Here is a 19,242-nt window from a genome sequence, read left to right as displayed (position 1 = left end):
CAGGTACAAACCTTCCCAAACATTACTGACATAGCTGATAATGTTGCTGATTTTATTATAGAGATAATAGAAAAAAAACAACAGAAAAAGAGGCATAAATAATAACTGATCTTAAGGCGTTCAAAGTTGAAGAAGGACAGATTTATAAGGACAAAAAGCTCTTGAAATCTGCACTATGCTCTTATGCTATGATCCACAACTTCCAATTCAAGACAAAAATATTTGAACCAAGAGAGTACCTGGTTACATGTGTGGATGATAACTGTAACTGGTTACAACGAGCTTCAAAATTCAAGAAAACAGAAACATTTAAAATCAGAAAGTATGTCAAAACTCACAATTGCTCATTGGACGTCATCATGGAAGACCATAGGCAAACAAATTGCAATGTGATTGGAGAACTAATCAAAACAAAATACATTTCAATAAAGAGAGTACACACACCAAATGACATCATGAGCAACATGCTAGACGATTATGGTGTTTTAATGGGGTATCAAAAATCCTGGAGAGCAAGACAAAATGCTTTAGAATTGGCAAGAGGAAACCAAGATGATTCATACTAGAAAATTCCCATCTACCTTCACATGCTAAAAATGTCAAACCCATGTACAATAATGCACCTGGTAATAAACAATAAAGATCGCTTCAAACATATGTACCTAGCATTTGAAAATTCCATCAAAGGATGGAAACATTGTAGGCCAATCATTGTGATTGATGGAACTTACTTAAAGACATCATTTAGAGGAACTTTATTCACTGGTTCAACAATGGATGCCAACAACAACATATTTCCATTAGCCTTTGTAATAGGAGATTCTAAAAATGATTCATCATGGTTATGATTTTTCACAAAACTAAAAGAGACATATAGAGAAAGAGAAGGTACGAAACAATAAAACTTCTGTTTTTCTTTTCATATTTTTTATTCAAACACACTAAACATATAAAAGTACCTGGTTTAATATAGATTCAACAAAACAATGATAACTTCAATTTAAAAATAATAATAATCATTTCCATTAATGAAACCAATTGCTTGAATTCCAATCAATAACCAGTTACATGATCGTGATTTTACAAATAGGTCTAGCAATCATTTTAGATAGGCATTAAAGCATAGAAAATGATGTAGACAATGTATACCAAAAAGCCTTCTATGGAGCATGCATATTCCACCTACTAAACAACATCAAAGTAAATTTTGGTGTGCATGGAGAGGACCTAAACATAAATTTTGTGTGCATGCTAAAATTATTTGAGCACTACATGCGCGAAATAGACAAGATTGACACTCGAATAAGAACATATTTACAGAAAATTGGACATCACACTTGGTCTAGATGCCATGCTCCAACAAGAAGATATACAATGATGACATCAAATATAGCATAATCAATAAATGCTGCATTGAAAGCTACAAGAACGCTGCCAATCACTATAATAATGGAGGGCCTTCGAAGTTTAGTTCAAAAATGGGAATGGAAAAATAGAAACGAAGCAAATGGAACATTCACACAAGTAACAATAGATGTTGAAACTGTGCTTAGAGAAAATTTTGTTCGAGCCATTACATTTCAGGTAACTAACATAAATTTTGAACTTAATATTATTTTCCAAGACATTCAGTAACCAGTTACTAGCAATTATCACAATAACCAGTTTCCAACATTTATTCCTCTAGTAAAAAATAACAGGTCTTTCCAGTCAACACCATACTGTACCAAGTTGTGGTAGAAGACAAAGGAAATTTCCTGGTAAACCTAATTGAGAAAACATGTGAGTGCAACAGGTTCCAACAAGATGAAATACCATGTGCACATGCAATAGCGATATTTGCAAAAACACAACTGAAAACATATGATTATGTTGCTGATTACTACAAAACTACAACTATGAAAGCAACATATGAGTCAGCTGTTCATCCCCTGCCAAATGAAAGTGAATGGAAACTACTAGAGACTTTAGACAAAATTTCCCTACCACCAAAAACAAGAAAACCACCAGGTTGACCTAGAAGGAAAAGAATTAGATCTAAAGGAGAGCCAAAAGTGCAAATTAAATGTGGACGATGCGGGCAACCAAGACACAATAGAAAAACATGCAGAAATCAACCAATCCCAAAGGTGTGAAACCCAAAAATGGCAAAGAAATTAGACATATAAGTTTGTAAAGACTACATAGACTACAATTTCAATACATTCAATGGATATAATACATTTGTATGCTAATGTCAGACATTTTGAAATTTATTTTCCCAATTATAGAATTTGGTGTCTTTTTTAAGCATATAACATATTAATTGCATTAACAACGACTCAGGTTCCCGGTTACCCATCAGCACACAAGTTAATAAAAAAATATACTTACAACAACTAGTTACTTTAGTTACCTGTAACATATGACTTACACTAGCAAAAGGCAGTAGTAACCGATTACCCCATCAACACACAAACTTGTGAAAAAATGATACGCCACCTATTAAAAAAAAATAGTTACTTAATCACATATCTTTACAAAAAAAGATTAACAATTAGTGCTACTACTTTAACAAAAAATATATCAAAATTAAATAATAATAATAAAATACTGTAACCAGTTACCTGTAACATTTGAATTACACTAGCAAAATCTGCAATAACCAGTTACCCCATCGTCATGCAAACTTGTAAAAAATGATACACACCTATTAAAAAAACATTTACAAATCAGTTACTTAATCAATTATCTTTTCAAATACATTAAAAATTCATAAATAATTAATGATTCTACTTTATCAAACAATATTTCAAAATTTAAAAATAAAAAACAATAATAAAAAATACTATAACCAGTTACCTGTAACATACTACTTACAATTTCAAAGACCGCGTTAACCGGTTATCCATTAGCACACAAACTTCTCCAAAAATGATACACACCTATTTGAAAAAAAAAACATATACAAAATAATATCTTCAAACTTTAACAAAAAATTAACCAACTTTATTGAAAAAAAAACATAAAACAAAAATATAAAAAAAACTTTATATTGAACCCAAAAGTGAAACTAGTTCTTTACATTAACCAAAAGAAAAAAGAAGTACCCACAAACCAATACAGTTCAAAACAAAATCTAGTTACAAACCATAAATTTACTTTTTTTAAAGAAAAAGCCAAAGTCATTACTACAACTTAAAAAGTCTACAAATATGTAGTTATTCTTCTTCCTCCTCTTTGATTTCTTCGACGGACCCACATTTTTTGTCTTGTACTCACCAATTCGCTTCTTTTTACGATGAGTATACAAGTTAATAGCAAGATTATCGAGATAGGTAGCAACTTTGGCAACCATGTTCTTCAGGATGTCATCAATCTTCCCATAGATAAACAAATCAGCGAACTTAATAACAAATATTCCACAGTCATTGCAAAAATAAAAAAAAAAACAAAATGTAATTAATAAAAATAAACAAAATAAAAAATAAAAAAAATAAAAAATAAACAACAAATTACAAAAACCAGTTACTTACTTGTCCTCTTGAGAAGGAAGGTCTTTGGCAAACCTAAAATCCAATGGTTTCTTCTTCCCCACATAATATGGATGCACATTCAAATCCAGGTCTTTCCTAGGAACATAAAAATCAAGAAAATCCAAGAAATATGGTATAACAACAGAATAAGCCTTTACATATGGCAAAGCATTGTTCTCATTCTTCTTCCCCACCAAAGAGTTGTAGACAGTTAGCATCCTATTCTTTATGCAAAAGTGTATGAAAATCCAAGTAATTGAACCTTCACAAGTACGGGAAAAATAACATGATCCACATCAACCCAAGGAGTGTCACAAAACAAATATTCATCGATTATATAGTTAGAAACTTGGTGATCTAAGCGAATGCTGCTTGGATCACATTTGGCTAGCAAAGAGTTATCATAATAGACCCTTAACAGTTGCATCAAACTAGGAGTTTGTAGTTGTAACCCTCTTGTTCAAACTATCAATGAATTTAATCTTATTCCTCAAATAATAAAAGCAAACATTGACATGCTACAAAAAAAAAAAAAAACAAATAAACAAACAAAAGTCATGACTTACAATTAAAGAAACTAGTTACACACAAAATAACATCAAAGTAATATAAAGAAAGCAATTTGAAATAGTAACAAAACAAGGAACAAAACTATAAAAAAACAAAACCTAATTGAAACCAATTGCACAAATTATTACAAGAACCTGGTTACTTATCGCCACCATCATGCAAAAATATAACTAAATTTTAAATCAAACAGAAAACTGGTTATAGAATTTATACCAAGAACCTGGTTACTTACCGTGTCCATCAACTCCTCCCCACAATTTTGAAGCTTGTAAAGCCACATATTCTTAGAAATTTTAACAAAACTAAAATCCATTGGTGGATTGATAATGTTATCAGCATCTAAAAACTTCTTCTTCCTTTTAGAAAAAAAAACAAATAACTTTATTAATAAATTATACATAATAAAAACATAAATATATATATATAAAAAAACATACTTGTTTTTAAAAATCATCTTATCCTCAATCCAAACAACATAATCCATGCATTCATCATTTGAAATATTGTGTCCAATTTCATCTTTAAAAGGAAGCAACCCTCTTACAATAAGCACTTCTTCTACCTTCCTATTCATATATTCTTTGGCTTCAGACAAGCCAAATTCAGTAACAAAAGAAGATTTAACATGAGCACTAGGTTTAGGCTCCCTTTTTTTTAATTGCAACTGGAATTTCATTAGCATCACCAACCACCACAACTTTCCAACCATCCTTATTGTTCTTGCTTAAGTTCTTTTCTTCTTCTGCATACTCAACCGTTTTATCAATAACCTTCAAAATCTCTGTATCAATATATATATATATATATATCTGATCAAACTTAAACCCTCAGAATTGAACTCAACCTTCTTTGCAAAATCCTATAATCAAGAAGAAAAAAACCAGTCACAACAAATTCCCTTTTAAATAAAATAATACAAAGTAAAAAAAAAAAGGATTGATTTCAATACCTCAGTTGCAATTTCAATATTTGTTAACTCCAACCCACTATAAACACCATCAAATTTTCACTTAAATCCTTCCCAGAACCCTGAACCAAAAACAAAATGAAATTGCTTACACCAAAAACTGGTTACACTAAAAAAAGTTACACATAACAACATACTATTAAATTAGAGAAACCAATTACCTTACTACCATGAAAATCTTCTCATAAATCCATCCCACAACTCTGGACCAAAGCCAAATGAAACTGGTTACACCAAAATCTGGTTACACAAAAACAAAGTTACACCTAACAACATATTATTAAATAGAAGAAACCAGTTACCTCACTGTAACACCCAAAGTTCCTAATAAGGCTTAGTGCCTTGAATAAGGTGTCAGGAAAGCATTATTGGATTATTATGTGTTAATATGTAATTTAATTGAATATTTATTTGATTATGTGAATTGCATGAGTTATATTGTGATAAGACTGAATATGCATATTTAAGTGTATTAAAAGTGCGTAAAAGGCTCGCCTTTATTTAAATTGGCATATTTGTAATTTTGACCCACTGAGGGTATAACTGTGTTATATTGTATTATGTGGATATATTTGAGATATTCAGCAGGAGTCAGTCATTTTGAGCAAGATAGCACTCTAGTCACAACAGGGATTAATACCCGGCTCGGCGTGAGCCAAGGAGGGTATTTCGGTAATTTAATGAGTTACCAAGACTCAATGGAGTATGAGTCGTATTTTGGGGAAATAGTAGTATTTGGTATATGATGGAATTAAGTAGGAATCGTGAATAATGCGGGATTAGAGAGTCAAAATGTTGATTTTGCCTTTAGTGGGCTTTGAGAGGAAAGTAATTAAGTAAGGGCCTTTTAGTCTTTTAGACCCTTTGATTAACTTAGCCCAGCCGAGTTTATTAACTCAGAAACTAAAAAGTTCCCTCTCTCTCCTCTCTCACGCATTCTCTCTCTCTCTCTCATTAAGTCTTTGAATTTTGATGAGAGTTCTTGAATTCTAAAGTTTAGAAGTAATCTTTGGTGGGAATTGAGCTGCTTTGGGAGAACTTAGAGGTTGTTAAGCTTAGAGAACAACTGGGAATCATTCTTGGCAAAGGTAATTCTGTTTTATTAAGTTTTTGGTTTTAGTTTTGGGAGTTTCTAAAGTTTTTCTTGAATTTTGAGTTTCAGCTGGGTTTTGTGAGTTTTAATAGTTATCTATTGTGTTTTTGTACTGCCGAGACCATTATAATGGGCAATTCTTTTGACAACTATGTTTTGGGATGGATTTGGGGTCAGCTACATTTTTGAAATTGCTAGATTCTGGGTTCGCAGGGTCACACTATGGTGCTGTTCTTAAAGCATTGCGACTCGCATGAACTCAGTCGAGGCAGGGGTGCCTTGAACCTCCTTAGCGCCGCGACGCTTGGTGGGCTACACCGCGGCGCAAGTACATGGGATTTTTGGGTCATGCTCTCTGCCTAGTCAAGCGTCATAGCTCTTTTGTGGGGGCACCGCGACTCAAATGGGGAAAAGTGGACAATTTTGGTTTTGGGTTGTAGGAACCCAAACCTAAGGGGTCGAGAATGGTTCTACTGCTCGGTTTAGAAGGATTCAAGGTCGGGGAGGCTAGGACTTGGTTTGAAAGCCTTTATTGGTTCGTTTCTTGATAGTTATTCCTTGTTATGGTTGTAACTAGGGTATACCATTAGGCTTATGATAAAAGGATCACACTCGGGGTCACCATTAGCTATCCACTCGGGACTTGAGGTAATAAAACTGCACTTGGACTGTGGTTAGATCTTGAGCCTCAGTTATCGAACATGGTTATAACTGTACTTAGAATGCTTTATTAAACATGTTTTACTGTGTTGCGCATATATGTGTTAAGTCATGTATGCTTATCTGTTATGTCTGATTGAAAAGCTCGGCTTATAAGTCGAGAGCAGCAATAGCGTGCTGAACGCAGACCGATGTGGCTAGGCCAACCCAAAAGCGTGATATACGCTTGTACGACCCTATGGCCACTTGGAATATAAAAGCTCGAGGTACGCTTAGCTAGCTCTAAGGCTAGTTAACAGGGAATAGGGCAATGGACCCCAATGTGGCTCTATAGTTACTTATTTAGATGAAGTGCATGCCTGAGTATGGTTATAACTGCCAAGCATGCTATTTATGATTATGAATTTTTTTGATTAACTATTTATAAGCATGGTTATGTTTTCTTGCCAAGCCTCGGCTCACGGGATGGTGCAGGTAAAAGAAAGGAAAAGCTGGACCAACCATGAGTTGGAGAGCTTCACGGGTGTACATATAAGGCCTGATCGACCGCCACGACCGAGATTACTTGCTGGAACTACGGTTGAACCCTGATTTTTCCACTTAGGTCGGCCTTTTTGTATTCATTTTGGTTTTGTAACAGTTATAAACTCTTTTTGGGATCCCATGTAAAGACTTAAACCCTTTTTAATGAAATAGTTACTGTTTGACAAAAAAATTTAGTACCTAAACCTTGTGTTAGCTTCAATTACACGTTTTAAGTCCAAATGACTCATTTAGCGAGTTAAGCGCTATTTTAATTACACAATGTAACAGTTCTGGATTATTAGGGCATTACACCCACTATCAGGAGAAACAGGGCTAGAAACTTTATCAAAATCAATTGGCTTTGTAACACCCTTGAAAACCAAGACCGTTACACTGTGTATTTTAGAATAGTGCAAGACTTGCTAATCAAGTCGTTTGAACATAAAGGTGATCCTAAAGTCAACTAACAGGATAGGGTTAAAAGATTTTGATCATAAACGGTTAATTTTTATTAAAACAGATGTTTGATACATGGGATCCAAAAAATAAGGTATATGTTGTAAATACAATCCCCAAAAGTTGGTACAACAAAAGCCAGTTTGATGGAAAAATACAATTTAGAGCTATATTCTTGTAACTTTCCCTCTACCGTGGCGGTCGAGCAGCTGACGATGTACACTTCGCCCCTAGAGCTCTCCAACTCATGGTTGGTCCAGTTTTCCTTTGCCTTTACCTTCACCATTTAGCACCTGTAAGCCAAGACCCAGCAAGAAAACCAAAAACATCAAATACATATAGCAGAAGTAGAATCAAATCAACCTTAATTCAATAATTCAGTAGATTATGAGCATTAAGCTAAACAATAGTAAACATGTATTTTCAAGCATAAATTTCAATAAGTAACACAAATTTTTAGGGTCGGTGCCCTTAGGCCGAGCCCTCTGTTCATCTAGCTGACCCCGGCTCGCTTAGGCTGAGTCCTCTAATTATTTAGCTGACCTCGGCACACATTGACCAAGCTGCGCCCAATGCGCTTATCATCAGCCCTGACACCCTTAGGTCGTACTTTCATATTCCACATAACAGATATATAACCCACAGAATGCATATATTTAATTATAGGGAATCTTGGTCCCAATGACAATCACACGGGTGCAATTTTCTTACCTCGAATCCCGAGCAATAAATTAAGAGCGGTCCCGAGCACAATCCTCAGTCCTAAGCCTTAACGATAATCCTAGTCACAATAACAATGGGTAACTATCAATTTCTAATCCAAATAAATGTTTAGGGAATAAATATTAGCTTCCCGGAACTCGAATTCTACTAAACTGGGTAGTAGAATTCGTCCCGAGCGCTTAGGTTTGAATCCCCAAGCCTAAAACCTTGTTTGCCCTTAGTTTCCCTTTTAGGGCCGCGACTTGCCCATAAGGGCCGTGACCCGCTCCTCAGACAGAGGCCCAGCCCTCCCAACTGGAGGGAACGGGCCATGACTTCCACCCCTCCAGGTCGCGGCGCACCTGGCGAACATAGGCATCCAACCCCTTAAAACACGCGGGCCACGAACCGAGGCCCCAAACCCAAAAATTCTCTCTTTCTCTAGCGTTTTTCCCCAGCTAACTCCTAAAAATTCAACCTCAGTCATACTCCCAGACCCGTACCATGTCCAGAAACGAGTCTAGGACCCTTAATCATATATCATAAGCATAAAATATATAAAAAAAAAACTCTACTGAAACTACCATCCCAACCAAAAATAATTCATCACATAAAACCCAGTCAAATTCTACCTAATAATATAAATTCCCAGTAGAAGAACAACATAGAATTTCCACAATTAAGGACCTAAAACCTTACCTCAATTGTAGCTTAACTCCTCAGCAATCCTCTGACTAATCCTAGCTTAATATCCTCCAAGTTCCCAGCTCAATTCTCTGAGTTTTCTCCTCCAAAACTTCAATATTTTCCAAGCCCAAAAGAGAGAGAAGGAGATCGTGCATGAGAGAGAGAGAGAGAGAGGAGGGAAGTGTTGAGAGTGTTCTAGTTCTGCCTAAGTATTCCTCTGAGTTAATCAACCTTATCCCCTAACCAAAAGACCAATTTTCCATTGACACTAACCCAGCCCTCTAATTACTTCTAAGGGTAAAATGGTCATTAATCCCGATTCCTGCTAATTCCTCGAGTCCTCCTAGAAATTCCCAATTAGTCCCGTCGTGACCAACTAATTATCAACTACCTATCCATTAATCAATAAATCCCAAATATTCTCAAAATTCTCAAAATACCCCTAGGCTCCCCCCGAACCGGGTATTAAACCCCACAGTGACTATTTCGCTAATCCGCTCACTAGGACCATCTCGAGCCATATACTGCAAATATATCCACATAATAATGTGGTCTCAATCATTTATCACATATAATCATATTCATGCCCTTAACTAGCCAAAATTGCAAATATGCCCTTATAAGCGGTAAAGGGCCCATATGCATATCTAATACTTATTAACATGGATGTAATATATTCACATAATCATATAAATCATGCTTTCCACATAGTCACGCATTTAACCAATTAAACACACACATATATCCAATTATGCCCTCCCAGCACGCTAACCCAGGTACTAAACCCTATTAGCATTTTTGAGTCGTTACAGCCTTTTTCCCTTCATCAACTCCAGTAGTTTCCTTAACAGAACGTCCAACTTCTTCTGAATTATTTTCTTTCATACTTTCAAACTTATAAACTTCAAACAAATAATAATATTTTTCTAAAAAAATCACCAACACTAACAAGTACCTTGGTATGAAAATCAACTTCTACTGCACTATCAGGAGCCTCCTTAGGAAATTATTGTTGGGGTTTTATGCCCTAATAAAAACTCAATTTCTTTGTAATCTCATTTTATTATCAATAAAATAATAGAAATAAATTTTTGACTTGGTCAATCACTTTGCTCACATGTTTTATTTTCATGATTACTGTTTAATATCAACTTCTATTAAACCCCGAGCATTTAACAAATCATAAATATAGTGACGTAATCACAGTGGAATATAAATATGATTATATGTTCAAACATAAGTTAGTCCTAAGATTAGTCAGTGCACATGATTTACACCGACTTGCCAATCTACGATATGATCTACTTAAACATTGTAGTGTTATGTTCTTTCAAGAACATTAGTAAACTAGATAAGATCAGATGTATTTGTTATTATCTATTCTAGTCATATCATATAGTTGACCATAGGTCAATTCAATCTCAATTATGAGTGGTTAGTATTCTAACTGATTGTATTATTTGAGTTCTTTGACTTGTTCGTTACCAGCTTACCCTACGGATTAGCCCATACTTACATCTTGGGAACTTAGTAGTATAATTGAGTGGGTGTGTTAATTATAGATATGAACATCTATAGCTTCTGATGAAGAAGTAAAACGATGGTTTCCTTTTAGTTTGGTTCAAGGTACTAAATGATCAAGATCTCATTTCAGTAATTAATATTAGTTTGCTGAAATATCATTGACAAGGAACTAAGTGTTTTAAGGATAAAATACAATGAGGTGTAAAATGATATTTTAGTCCCATTTCATTCTAGAACGTCTATAGAGGATTGAGTGATAATTATGGTTGTAATAATAGATAACTAATAATGTATCTATATTTGTTATAGAGTGTTCTATGAATTCAAGAGTGCAATTTTGAGTCTTTAGTGGAGTCACGAGGAATTTATAAGTTAGTAAATTTATTTGTTAAATTATTGGAGCTTGATTTCATAGGCCCATGATCCCCACTGTACCTTGGATAAAATCATCTAGATAGTCTCGATTAATTGATTTAATTATCAAAGTTAACCAGGTCAATTTTGGATAGTTTCACAGAGTTATACAATTTAGAGAAGAAAAGAGATTTTAGGATAGATTTATTAATTAAGACAAATTGGTGTCAAAATTAATAAATAAGTTTAAATCAAGGTTCAAATTATAAAGAATTAATTTGATAAAGGATTTAATTAATTAATTAATTAATTAATAGAAAATAATACAAGTCTTGATTTTAAGTCCAATGTGCTTATTATTAAATGAGAAATTTCACATGCCTAAAGTCCATGATAATTTCGACCTAATGGCTGATATTATCTATTATTTTATTGATTTTTTAATTAAAATAAATGACCTAATTAAGTGTATAAAAGGAATGAGTGAGAGTTGAAAGAAAATTTTTGAAAGACTTGTTTTGAGAATATCATAAGATCTATTCTTGATGCTCTAGGTTTTAGATTCTCTCTATAGCATAAGTCATTTTCTAAGCCTCAATATTCTCTTCTATTCTTCTTCTCTTTGTATCTATCTAATGTGTTGAGAATCACCCACTCTAGTCTAGGTGATTCTAAGGATACTTTGGAAGACTGTGAAGAAATTTAAGATCGGTTCAGTTTCTTGGTGATACCCTGCGACAGAAAGGACTCAAGGGTTAGAGAAACTGAACGAAAGACTTATTCATTCTGCTGCACATAATGTAAGTGTTATTATCATTATTTCTGTTTGAATTTGTTGACGGTAAGAATTCGTCAACTAAGTTAGATTAAGAACTTTTTGAGTTGTAAAAGAGATGAACTTAAACTGACCAAACTTCAAGCAAACTTCCTTATGATTTGTAGAATACAAAATGTAAATGCTGGAATTCTAGAGTGAAGAATAGAGAGAATGTTGAATATCTCTTTTCATTAGCAATAACTGGTTACAAAATTCCCCGAAAATTCGACCCCATTTTTAGGTGAAGGGAGGTCATATTTATAGTAGAGCACTATTGGCTCACTGTACATGGTGGTCCCCGGGGACATGGCCCTGCATATGCAGCCTACAGATGGTAGTGGTGTCGAGATCGTGGTCATCGGCTCTAGTACACGCCAAGGGTCTGCATATGCCCCTCAATTCTAGTACCTGGTTGTACCTTCACTATATGTTTAATATCAATGTCAGAAGATGGTTGGGAAGGACCACATCAGGTACCTTGCACGTACGACCACTACTTGTCTGGCGTGGATTTAGGATCTGTCATCTGGGGTTTTCAGGGCCATACCTCCATACGTCTTTCGTACATGGAGTGGACAAGGTTCACCACTTGTCTGCGCATTCCTCACACGTATGTGCTCTTCTGGTCATGCACGGGTTTTCATCCTCACAATCCATCCTATTCTCTTACCCTTTATATGTTGAAGTCTTTTCAGGTCCTCATGGAAGTTACGACCCCAAGGAGCGTGGAAAGCGAGAGCCTCATGAGATGTAAGGGTGTGAGGGCGATGCCCTTGACGTAAGGCAAAGGCCATGGTGCGAGATGGTGTTCGCGAGGCCCCTTGGCGTGAGACATAGGGGTATATGGGCAAGAAGGTGTTCGCAAGGCCCTTGGCGCGAGACGCGGGGGCGTGTGGGCAAGACGGTGCCCGCGAGGCCCCTTGGTGCGAGATGCAAGGGTGTGTGGGTGAGACGGTGTTTGGGAAGCCCTTGGCGCGGCACGTAGGGCCAAGAAGGTGTCCACGAGGCCCCTTAGCGCGAGACGCAGGGGCATGTAGGCGAGACAGTATCTGCGATGCCATTGGCGCAAGACGCAGGGGCGTGTGGGCGAGACGGTGTCCGCGAGGCCCGTTGGCATGAAACGCAGGGGTGTGTGGGCGAGACGGTGTCCACGAGGCCCTTGGCGCGAGATGTAGGGGCGTGTGGGCGAGATGGTGTTTGCGAGGCCCCTTAGCGTGAGACGAAGGGGCGTGTGGGTGAGATGGTGTTTGCGAGGCCCCTTAGCGTGAGACGAAGGGGCGTGTGGGTGAGATGATGTCCACGAGGCCCTTGGTGCGAGACGTTAGGACGTGTGGGCGAGACAGTGTCTGCGAGGCCCCTTGGCACAAGATGCAGGGGCATGTGGGCGAGATGATATTCGCGAGGCCCCTTGGCATGAGACGCAGGGGTGTATGGGCGAGGCAGTGTCTGTGAGGCCCCTGGGCGCGAGACGCAGGGGCGTGTGGGCGAGACTATTTCCATCCTAAACCTATATTTTGAGGGTCATGAGGCAGGGGCCTCGTTCAAGTAGAATTTCAGTATTCACACTTGCCCCCAAGTCTATGGGAGGGCTTTTAGGTGCTCTGATAGACTATTTGGTATGGTGCCTTCAAGCCCCTTGTGGTGTTGGTGTGTTTCTTTGGTTTGGTAGTGTGAAGTAACACACTTTGGGATGGTGATCCTCATCATTCCTTGAGAGTAAATGTGAACCTATCATTTAGCTTCGCGGATCCCAATGCGGGTGTTTGGCTTCATTCTTGACCATAGATCAAATATTGACTTCAATGGCTAGGATGAGTTTGAGCCTCCTAGAAATAGGTCTTCTTCTCAAGGATAATTTCTACACTTACTCCTCTTAGCTTGGTGGTGCTTTTGTCTTCAAAGCTTCCAAGAGGTGAGTGGTTCTATCCCTCATAAAGGCACTTTGTCTTTCTTTTCCATTTATATATACATATAAATATATGTATATGTGTTAGGAGACTTAAACATTTATCTCCTTTCTTTTTGTAGGGGTGTACTTTTGACCCCTGATATTTCTACAGCTGCGACGGTGCACGACTTTACCTGCTCAAGGTACGCCTTCACCCTTTCTTGTGCTTAATGGGTCTAAATTAGCGTTACTTGGGAAGGGCTGTCTCAGTCGGAGCTCTTCGTGAGCTAATTTATGTATATGCTCCCATTAGCACATATACCATCCCTTGCACCCCGTAATTAGTTGTTTTGAGCACTTGTGTCTAGAGGTTTTGAGCTTATTCCTTTGTGTTTTGTAGTACATTTTCCACATACACTTGCACCCACATCACCAATGAGATGCGACTTTATGGCATGTGAGGGGTTGCCTAGCATTCCTCCGGGGGTCGAGTTTGTAGACTTGTCCTCAGATTCAGGGTCCCCCGAAAACAACCCTTACCAAAACTACGACACATTGAGGAGGGCCCATATATGTCACCTTGAATGCATGGCCGAGCTTAGGCATAAGATCTGGGTGGTGGAGAGCGAGATATACTCGGTTTTGAGGGGTGATAGAGTCCCTTTCTCCTTTGATCTTAATGATCACATTGCAAGCCTTACAGTGAGCCTTCTTGACCTACAAATGGTGCTAGAGTTCATGGAGGGAAACCTCCCTCCTGAACCCTTAGCCCTGTGTTCTCCCTATAGTAGCCCCGAGGTCACCCCTGGTTCCCCTTAACCCTTGTCCTTAATCCACCTGTGTTTAATGTTTCTACACTCAATGTCTCGATGGAAAACTCACGCAAGAAGAAAATGGAGGGTAAAGTGCTCTGTTTTGACCTCACCTTTTTCCTTTGGTTTTGCAGACATGTCAAAGAGAATGAGATGACAGGTTGCTCCTAAGAAGTTGGAATCCAGTCCTTTATTGGCGTCCACCATCATTTCCAACGTGTCAGAAAACAGGCTATTGGAGTTGTCCGAGAAAAACCACATTAGCAAGGAGTACAAGCTATATGTACCATTCGATAAATGCCGAGCTAATAATCCCCCCCAGGGCTATGTCGCTATGAGCGAACATATTTTGAAGGCGGGTGGGACCATTCCCCTACACCCGTTCTTCGTCATGGTCCTGAATCACTTTAACCTTGCTCCACTTCAGCTGGCACCCAACAGTTGGTTGACCTTAAGCTGCTTGTATATGGCATTTATGAAGCTTAACGGTCGCGCTCCCACGACCCAGGAGGTGCATTTCATGTACAATATCATGCCCACTCCTAAATCTAAAGGCTTCTACTTTTTATAGAAAGCCAACTCTCAGGTCTCTTTGATAGAGGGTTCCATTTCTAACCTGGGTATATGGAAGCAAGATTTTTTCATTATGAAAGGTCCCCTTTTTGTCCGCAAAAAATTCCTCTCATCTCCAAGTAAGCACTTCAAGTCTTTCCTTTTATATTGAGTTTGCTATTGTGGAACATATACTTATATTGATAACTGAATTGATTGTTCAAATAGTTTCAGTATCCCCGACGTTCCTGAGTCAGAGGCGGTGCCGGTAGATGTCTTCCTTGATGTAGACCCTGCAACAAAAATGGTTGCCCATCTCCTTACTGTGGCCAACCTCAATTACTATGGTCTATCCAGGGTTTCAGAGCCCAACCTGCTATGGCACATTTCTGAGCGAAAGAAGAAGGCAACTTCGGCAGAACTTCACTCGGATGAGGGTGATGTTGAATGGGTGCCTAAGGAGGCTTCACCTGAATATAAACGTCCAACTCGGCTATCTCCAGCCTTTAGAGGGCGCCCCTCTTCTGCTCCTACGGATCGCGACATGACTTCTCATTCCCGCGGTCCACAGTCCATGCAAGGGCGCTTTGTTATACCTTTCTTCGATGAATTTGATAATCTTCCTGATGCCCCCGCTAGTCATGGCTATTCAACGTACCCTTCGTCTGATGTTCCTGTGCCTCCTCCTCGCTCGGTGACTGGGTCATCTGTCCCTGTTCACCCATGCACTCTTGATTTGGAGGGGACTTCCTGGGTAGGTTGCACATCAGCCCCTTATGTGCGAAGGTATGCCCGAGTTGCCGAGGGTATCTCCGAGACTAAGTGGAGAGATCTCGAGAATTTTACCATGGCGGAGCTTGGGGAGACCCTTGTGCACTCCACAACTTGGGTGAGTTCATGCGTCTTACATCGGTTTTTTTTTGTGTTTTGGGTTCCTTGTTTGCTCACATTTTGCTTCCTTCCAGGCTTCTCTGGTGGCTCAACACTTTGTAGACTCGGCACAGGACCTATCTTCATCAAATGCTGAAAGGGATCATCTAGGGGTCAGAGTTCAGGAGCTCGAGGGACAACTTGCCGATGTCAACCTTAAGCTGGAGAAAGCCCTGGCGAAGGCCTCTTCATCATCCAATAAGAAGAAGAGAGTGGAAGCTCAGGCTGAGGCGTTGCGAAAGAGGGTCACCCTCTTGGAGGTTGATTTGGCAGAGGTTAAGTATAAGTCCATAGAGCACACCCTTATGGAATGTGGAGGCAGAATCCTAGTTTCGATTTCTCCTCCTTTGATGACCATGTCGTTGCCAAGGCAGCCGAGTCGAATGCTCGCGGCGGGAGGCCTTAAGATTTCATTTTTTTTAAGTGCTGTTGTGGTTGGTGCCGAATTTATCCTGCAACATTATCACAAATTTTTTATTTTATATATATATGTGATATTTTGTTTTTGTTTCTTTATGCTTGAGGTCCTTTTGAGCCACTCCTGTATGCAGGAGTAAAAGGGGTTCGATAGGTCTCTATTTTTTCTAATAACTCAATGAAGTTTTATTTGGATCGGTAGTAATGGTCTCTTTGGTTCACCTTGATTTTATTTGTAAGGATATGTTGACCCTTTGGGTTCTGGCTATTGTTGACCCTCGAATTGGTCAACGACACGGAGTCAAGTAAAATGATAGAAAATAAGATCAAATCAAGACGAAAAGATAAATGACACAAAAGATTTATAGTGGTTCGGCCCCAAAAAATGGTAACAACCTACCTCCACTTAGTGTTTTTATTGATGTATATTTCCAAGAACTGTGATCAATGAACTAGGGTTCATGAGTTTCACAAGCTTTTAGATGAATACAATTATCGTGGATAAAAACACTCTATTTCTCTCTTAGAATTTCGAAGTTCAAAAGTCCCCTCTCTTGAGCCTTTTGATTCGTATTTATAGGCTCAAGGAGTTCTACCTGGGCCAATGGGCCTTAATTACATATAATACAGACGTATCTAAATAATAATGGAAATTACAATTAATATGTAATTATAAGATTACATATCTAAAGGAAATAGATGAAAAGATACGACCAGATTGGTCGCCCATAAATATGATGTCTGATGAACCAATGATCTTCTGGTCGATGGTCGAACAGATTATACTCACTTAAACTGCCATGTGTATTCCACATGTAGGCTAATTCTGCCACGTCATCAGGTAGCCCTTTTTTAGGTAAACAACTATCCTTTTATATATTTTCGCACGCACTTGTTATTTTTTGCGAGAAGCGTCCTTCTCGTCATTATGCATAGTACTATTTTTACAAAGGTCCCTTTTAGGACCCTTTTTGGCTAGACGGCTTGGTGGCCGCTCTAGGCTTATTAGTGGATGCTCTTCCTGAGGCCTTTCCTCTCGTGGAGGTATCGACCTTTATTAGGTGGTTCTTCCTGTAGGACCTTTTGACTCTCTTGATGTTCATAAGGGTAGCTAATCCTCATGAACTCAAGAGATGCCTTGTAAGGTTTTCTTCTTTATTTTTTTTATAAGGGTCTCTTTTAGGACCCTTTTTGGCTGCATACTCTGCCCCTCAAGTGGTTGGAAAGATTTATCTCGTCGGGCATTTTGTTCATTTCACTCATGCACTTTGATAATTTCAATTGGTGATAGGTACACGAGAGTTAGATACGTGCTCACCTAAATGAGGAGTGTGACATGCCAATAAGAAACATATTCATTAAAAATGAGTAGAGTACATAGGTATCTATGGCAACATTGTTCCTACTACATACTAGGGCATCTAGGTTACTCCTCTAATTCATAGCTGCTTCTAAGGGGAGGACTCACAACTATGTTGGGAGGCTAACTATGGTAACCCTTTTGATTTACCGTACTAAAAGTGGAGCTTTACCCGACGTTCCCTCTCAGGCGCGTATGCACAACCATCGGTTCTGATCTCCTTAGTAAATCTAGGGTTTAACTCATGCGGGTTTGTGCTCCCATGCACTACCATCGCCATAGGTTCTGGCGGTTTCATGACCGTGCGGAGGGACGTGTTAAAACATTCCCTTGCTTCTTTTTGTTCCCCTTTCATGCTCGCTACCCCCCAAGAGTAGGGAATATTATGGCCAAGTGGTATACTGAGGTTACGACCTTCAATTCTCTCAGGGAGGGTCTCCCTAATACCGCTTTGAAGGCCGAGGAACAACTTACTATGACAAAGTTTTTCATTACAGAGGTCTGTTTGGGCGGCTCTCCCGTGGTGAGGGCTAACTAAATTGTGCCTAGGGGCTGTATCGAGTCTCCTGTAAACCCATACAGGGAGGTGTTGCAGGGCTTTAGGTTCCTGATGCCCAGTCCCATCTTCTCTAAGGCTAGGCGATATAGGATGTATACGGAGCTCCCATTATCTACCAGAACCCGATGCACCTTCATGTTTGCCAGCTGTACACTTAATACCAAGGGGTCATTGTGTGGAAAATGCACACCCCGTACGTCTTCTTCGGTGAAGGTTTATTGAATCATACTCCCCTTTAAAGTTTTTCGGGGGTCGTTTTTCTAAGCTTAACATGCATGGGGGTGGACTTTGTCTGGCTTCCTTGGTGTATCTTTCTCGCCCCTTTCTCAATTCTCCTCCGAATCTTGGTCCTCCGAAGATTGTCCTCACCTCTCCTTGCACCTCTGAGGCTACATCTCATGCTCATGGCGAGGGTGGTCTATCATCTGGTCTTTCATTTTGCTTTGGATGTATCTTCCTAAGTGCCCCTTACGTATGAGTTCTTCAATTTCCACCTTTAAATGAGTGCATTCCATCGTGGTGTGTCCAATGTCTTTATGATACTGACAATACTTTTCAGGATCTATCATTGACCAATCTCTCTTCATTGGTGGGGGTCTCCTGAAAGGGATCTGATTCTCGTTCGCTACGATGATATGTTCCCTAGTATATGTCATGTCAGTGTAGAAGGTGTGGGATGTTTTCCTAGGGTTACCTTTGTGTTTGCGCTTCCTCTGGTGGTCATCTCTTGGCCCTTCGTACACTCTTTTATTTTTTGCGTCATTCGAACCTTCAGGGGCTGAGGGCTTGACAAGTGACGCCTTCAGGTTCTTATGGCAGTCTTTGACACGAATGTACTTTTGCGCCCGTTCGTA

General features: G+C 38.7%; 1 protein-coding gene across 1 annotated transcript; it reads left to right on the top strand.

Moving 5' to 3' along the window:
• Positions 1 to 1,449: 1,449 nt before the first annotated feature.
• On the top strand, positions 1,450 to 2,015 carry LOC133779737 (uncharacterized). The gene is made up of 2 exons (XM_062219654.1): positions 1,450 to 1,584; positions 1,701 to 2,015. The coding sequence occupies exons 1-2, from the start codon at positions 1,450 to 1,452 to the stop codon at positions 2,013 to 2,015; spliced, it is 450 nt and encodes a 149-aa protein (XP_062075638.1).
• The last annotated feature ends 17,227 nt before the right edge of the window (positions 2,016 to 19,242 follow it).

Source organism: Humulus lupulus, chromosome 5, assembly GCF_963169125.1.
Source record: "Humulus lupulus chromosome 5, drHumLupu1.1, whole genome shotgun sequence".
NCBI lineage: Eukaryota > Viridiplantae > Streptophyta > Magnoliopsida > Rosales > Cannabaceae > Humulus > Humulus lupulus.
Note: the sequence above shows the minus strand (reverse complement) of the source record. Positions and strands in the feature narration are given on the sequence as shown.

Excerpts from the sequence above, each read along its gene's own strand:
- LOC133779737 (XM_062219654.1), top strand. The coding sequence starts at position 1,450 with ATGGAGGGCCTTCGAAGTTTAGTTCAAAAATGGGAATGGAAAAATAGA. Across the intron at positions 1,585-1,700 it reads TTCGAGCCATTACATTTCAG|GTCTTTCCAGTCAACACCAT; the intron begins GTAACTAACATA and ends AAAAAATAACAG.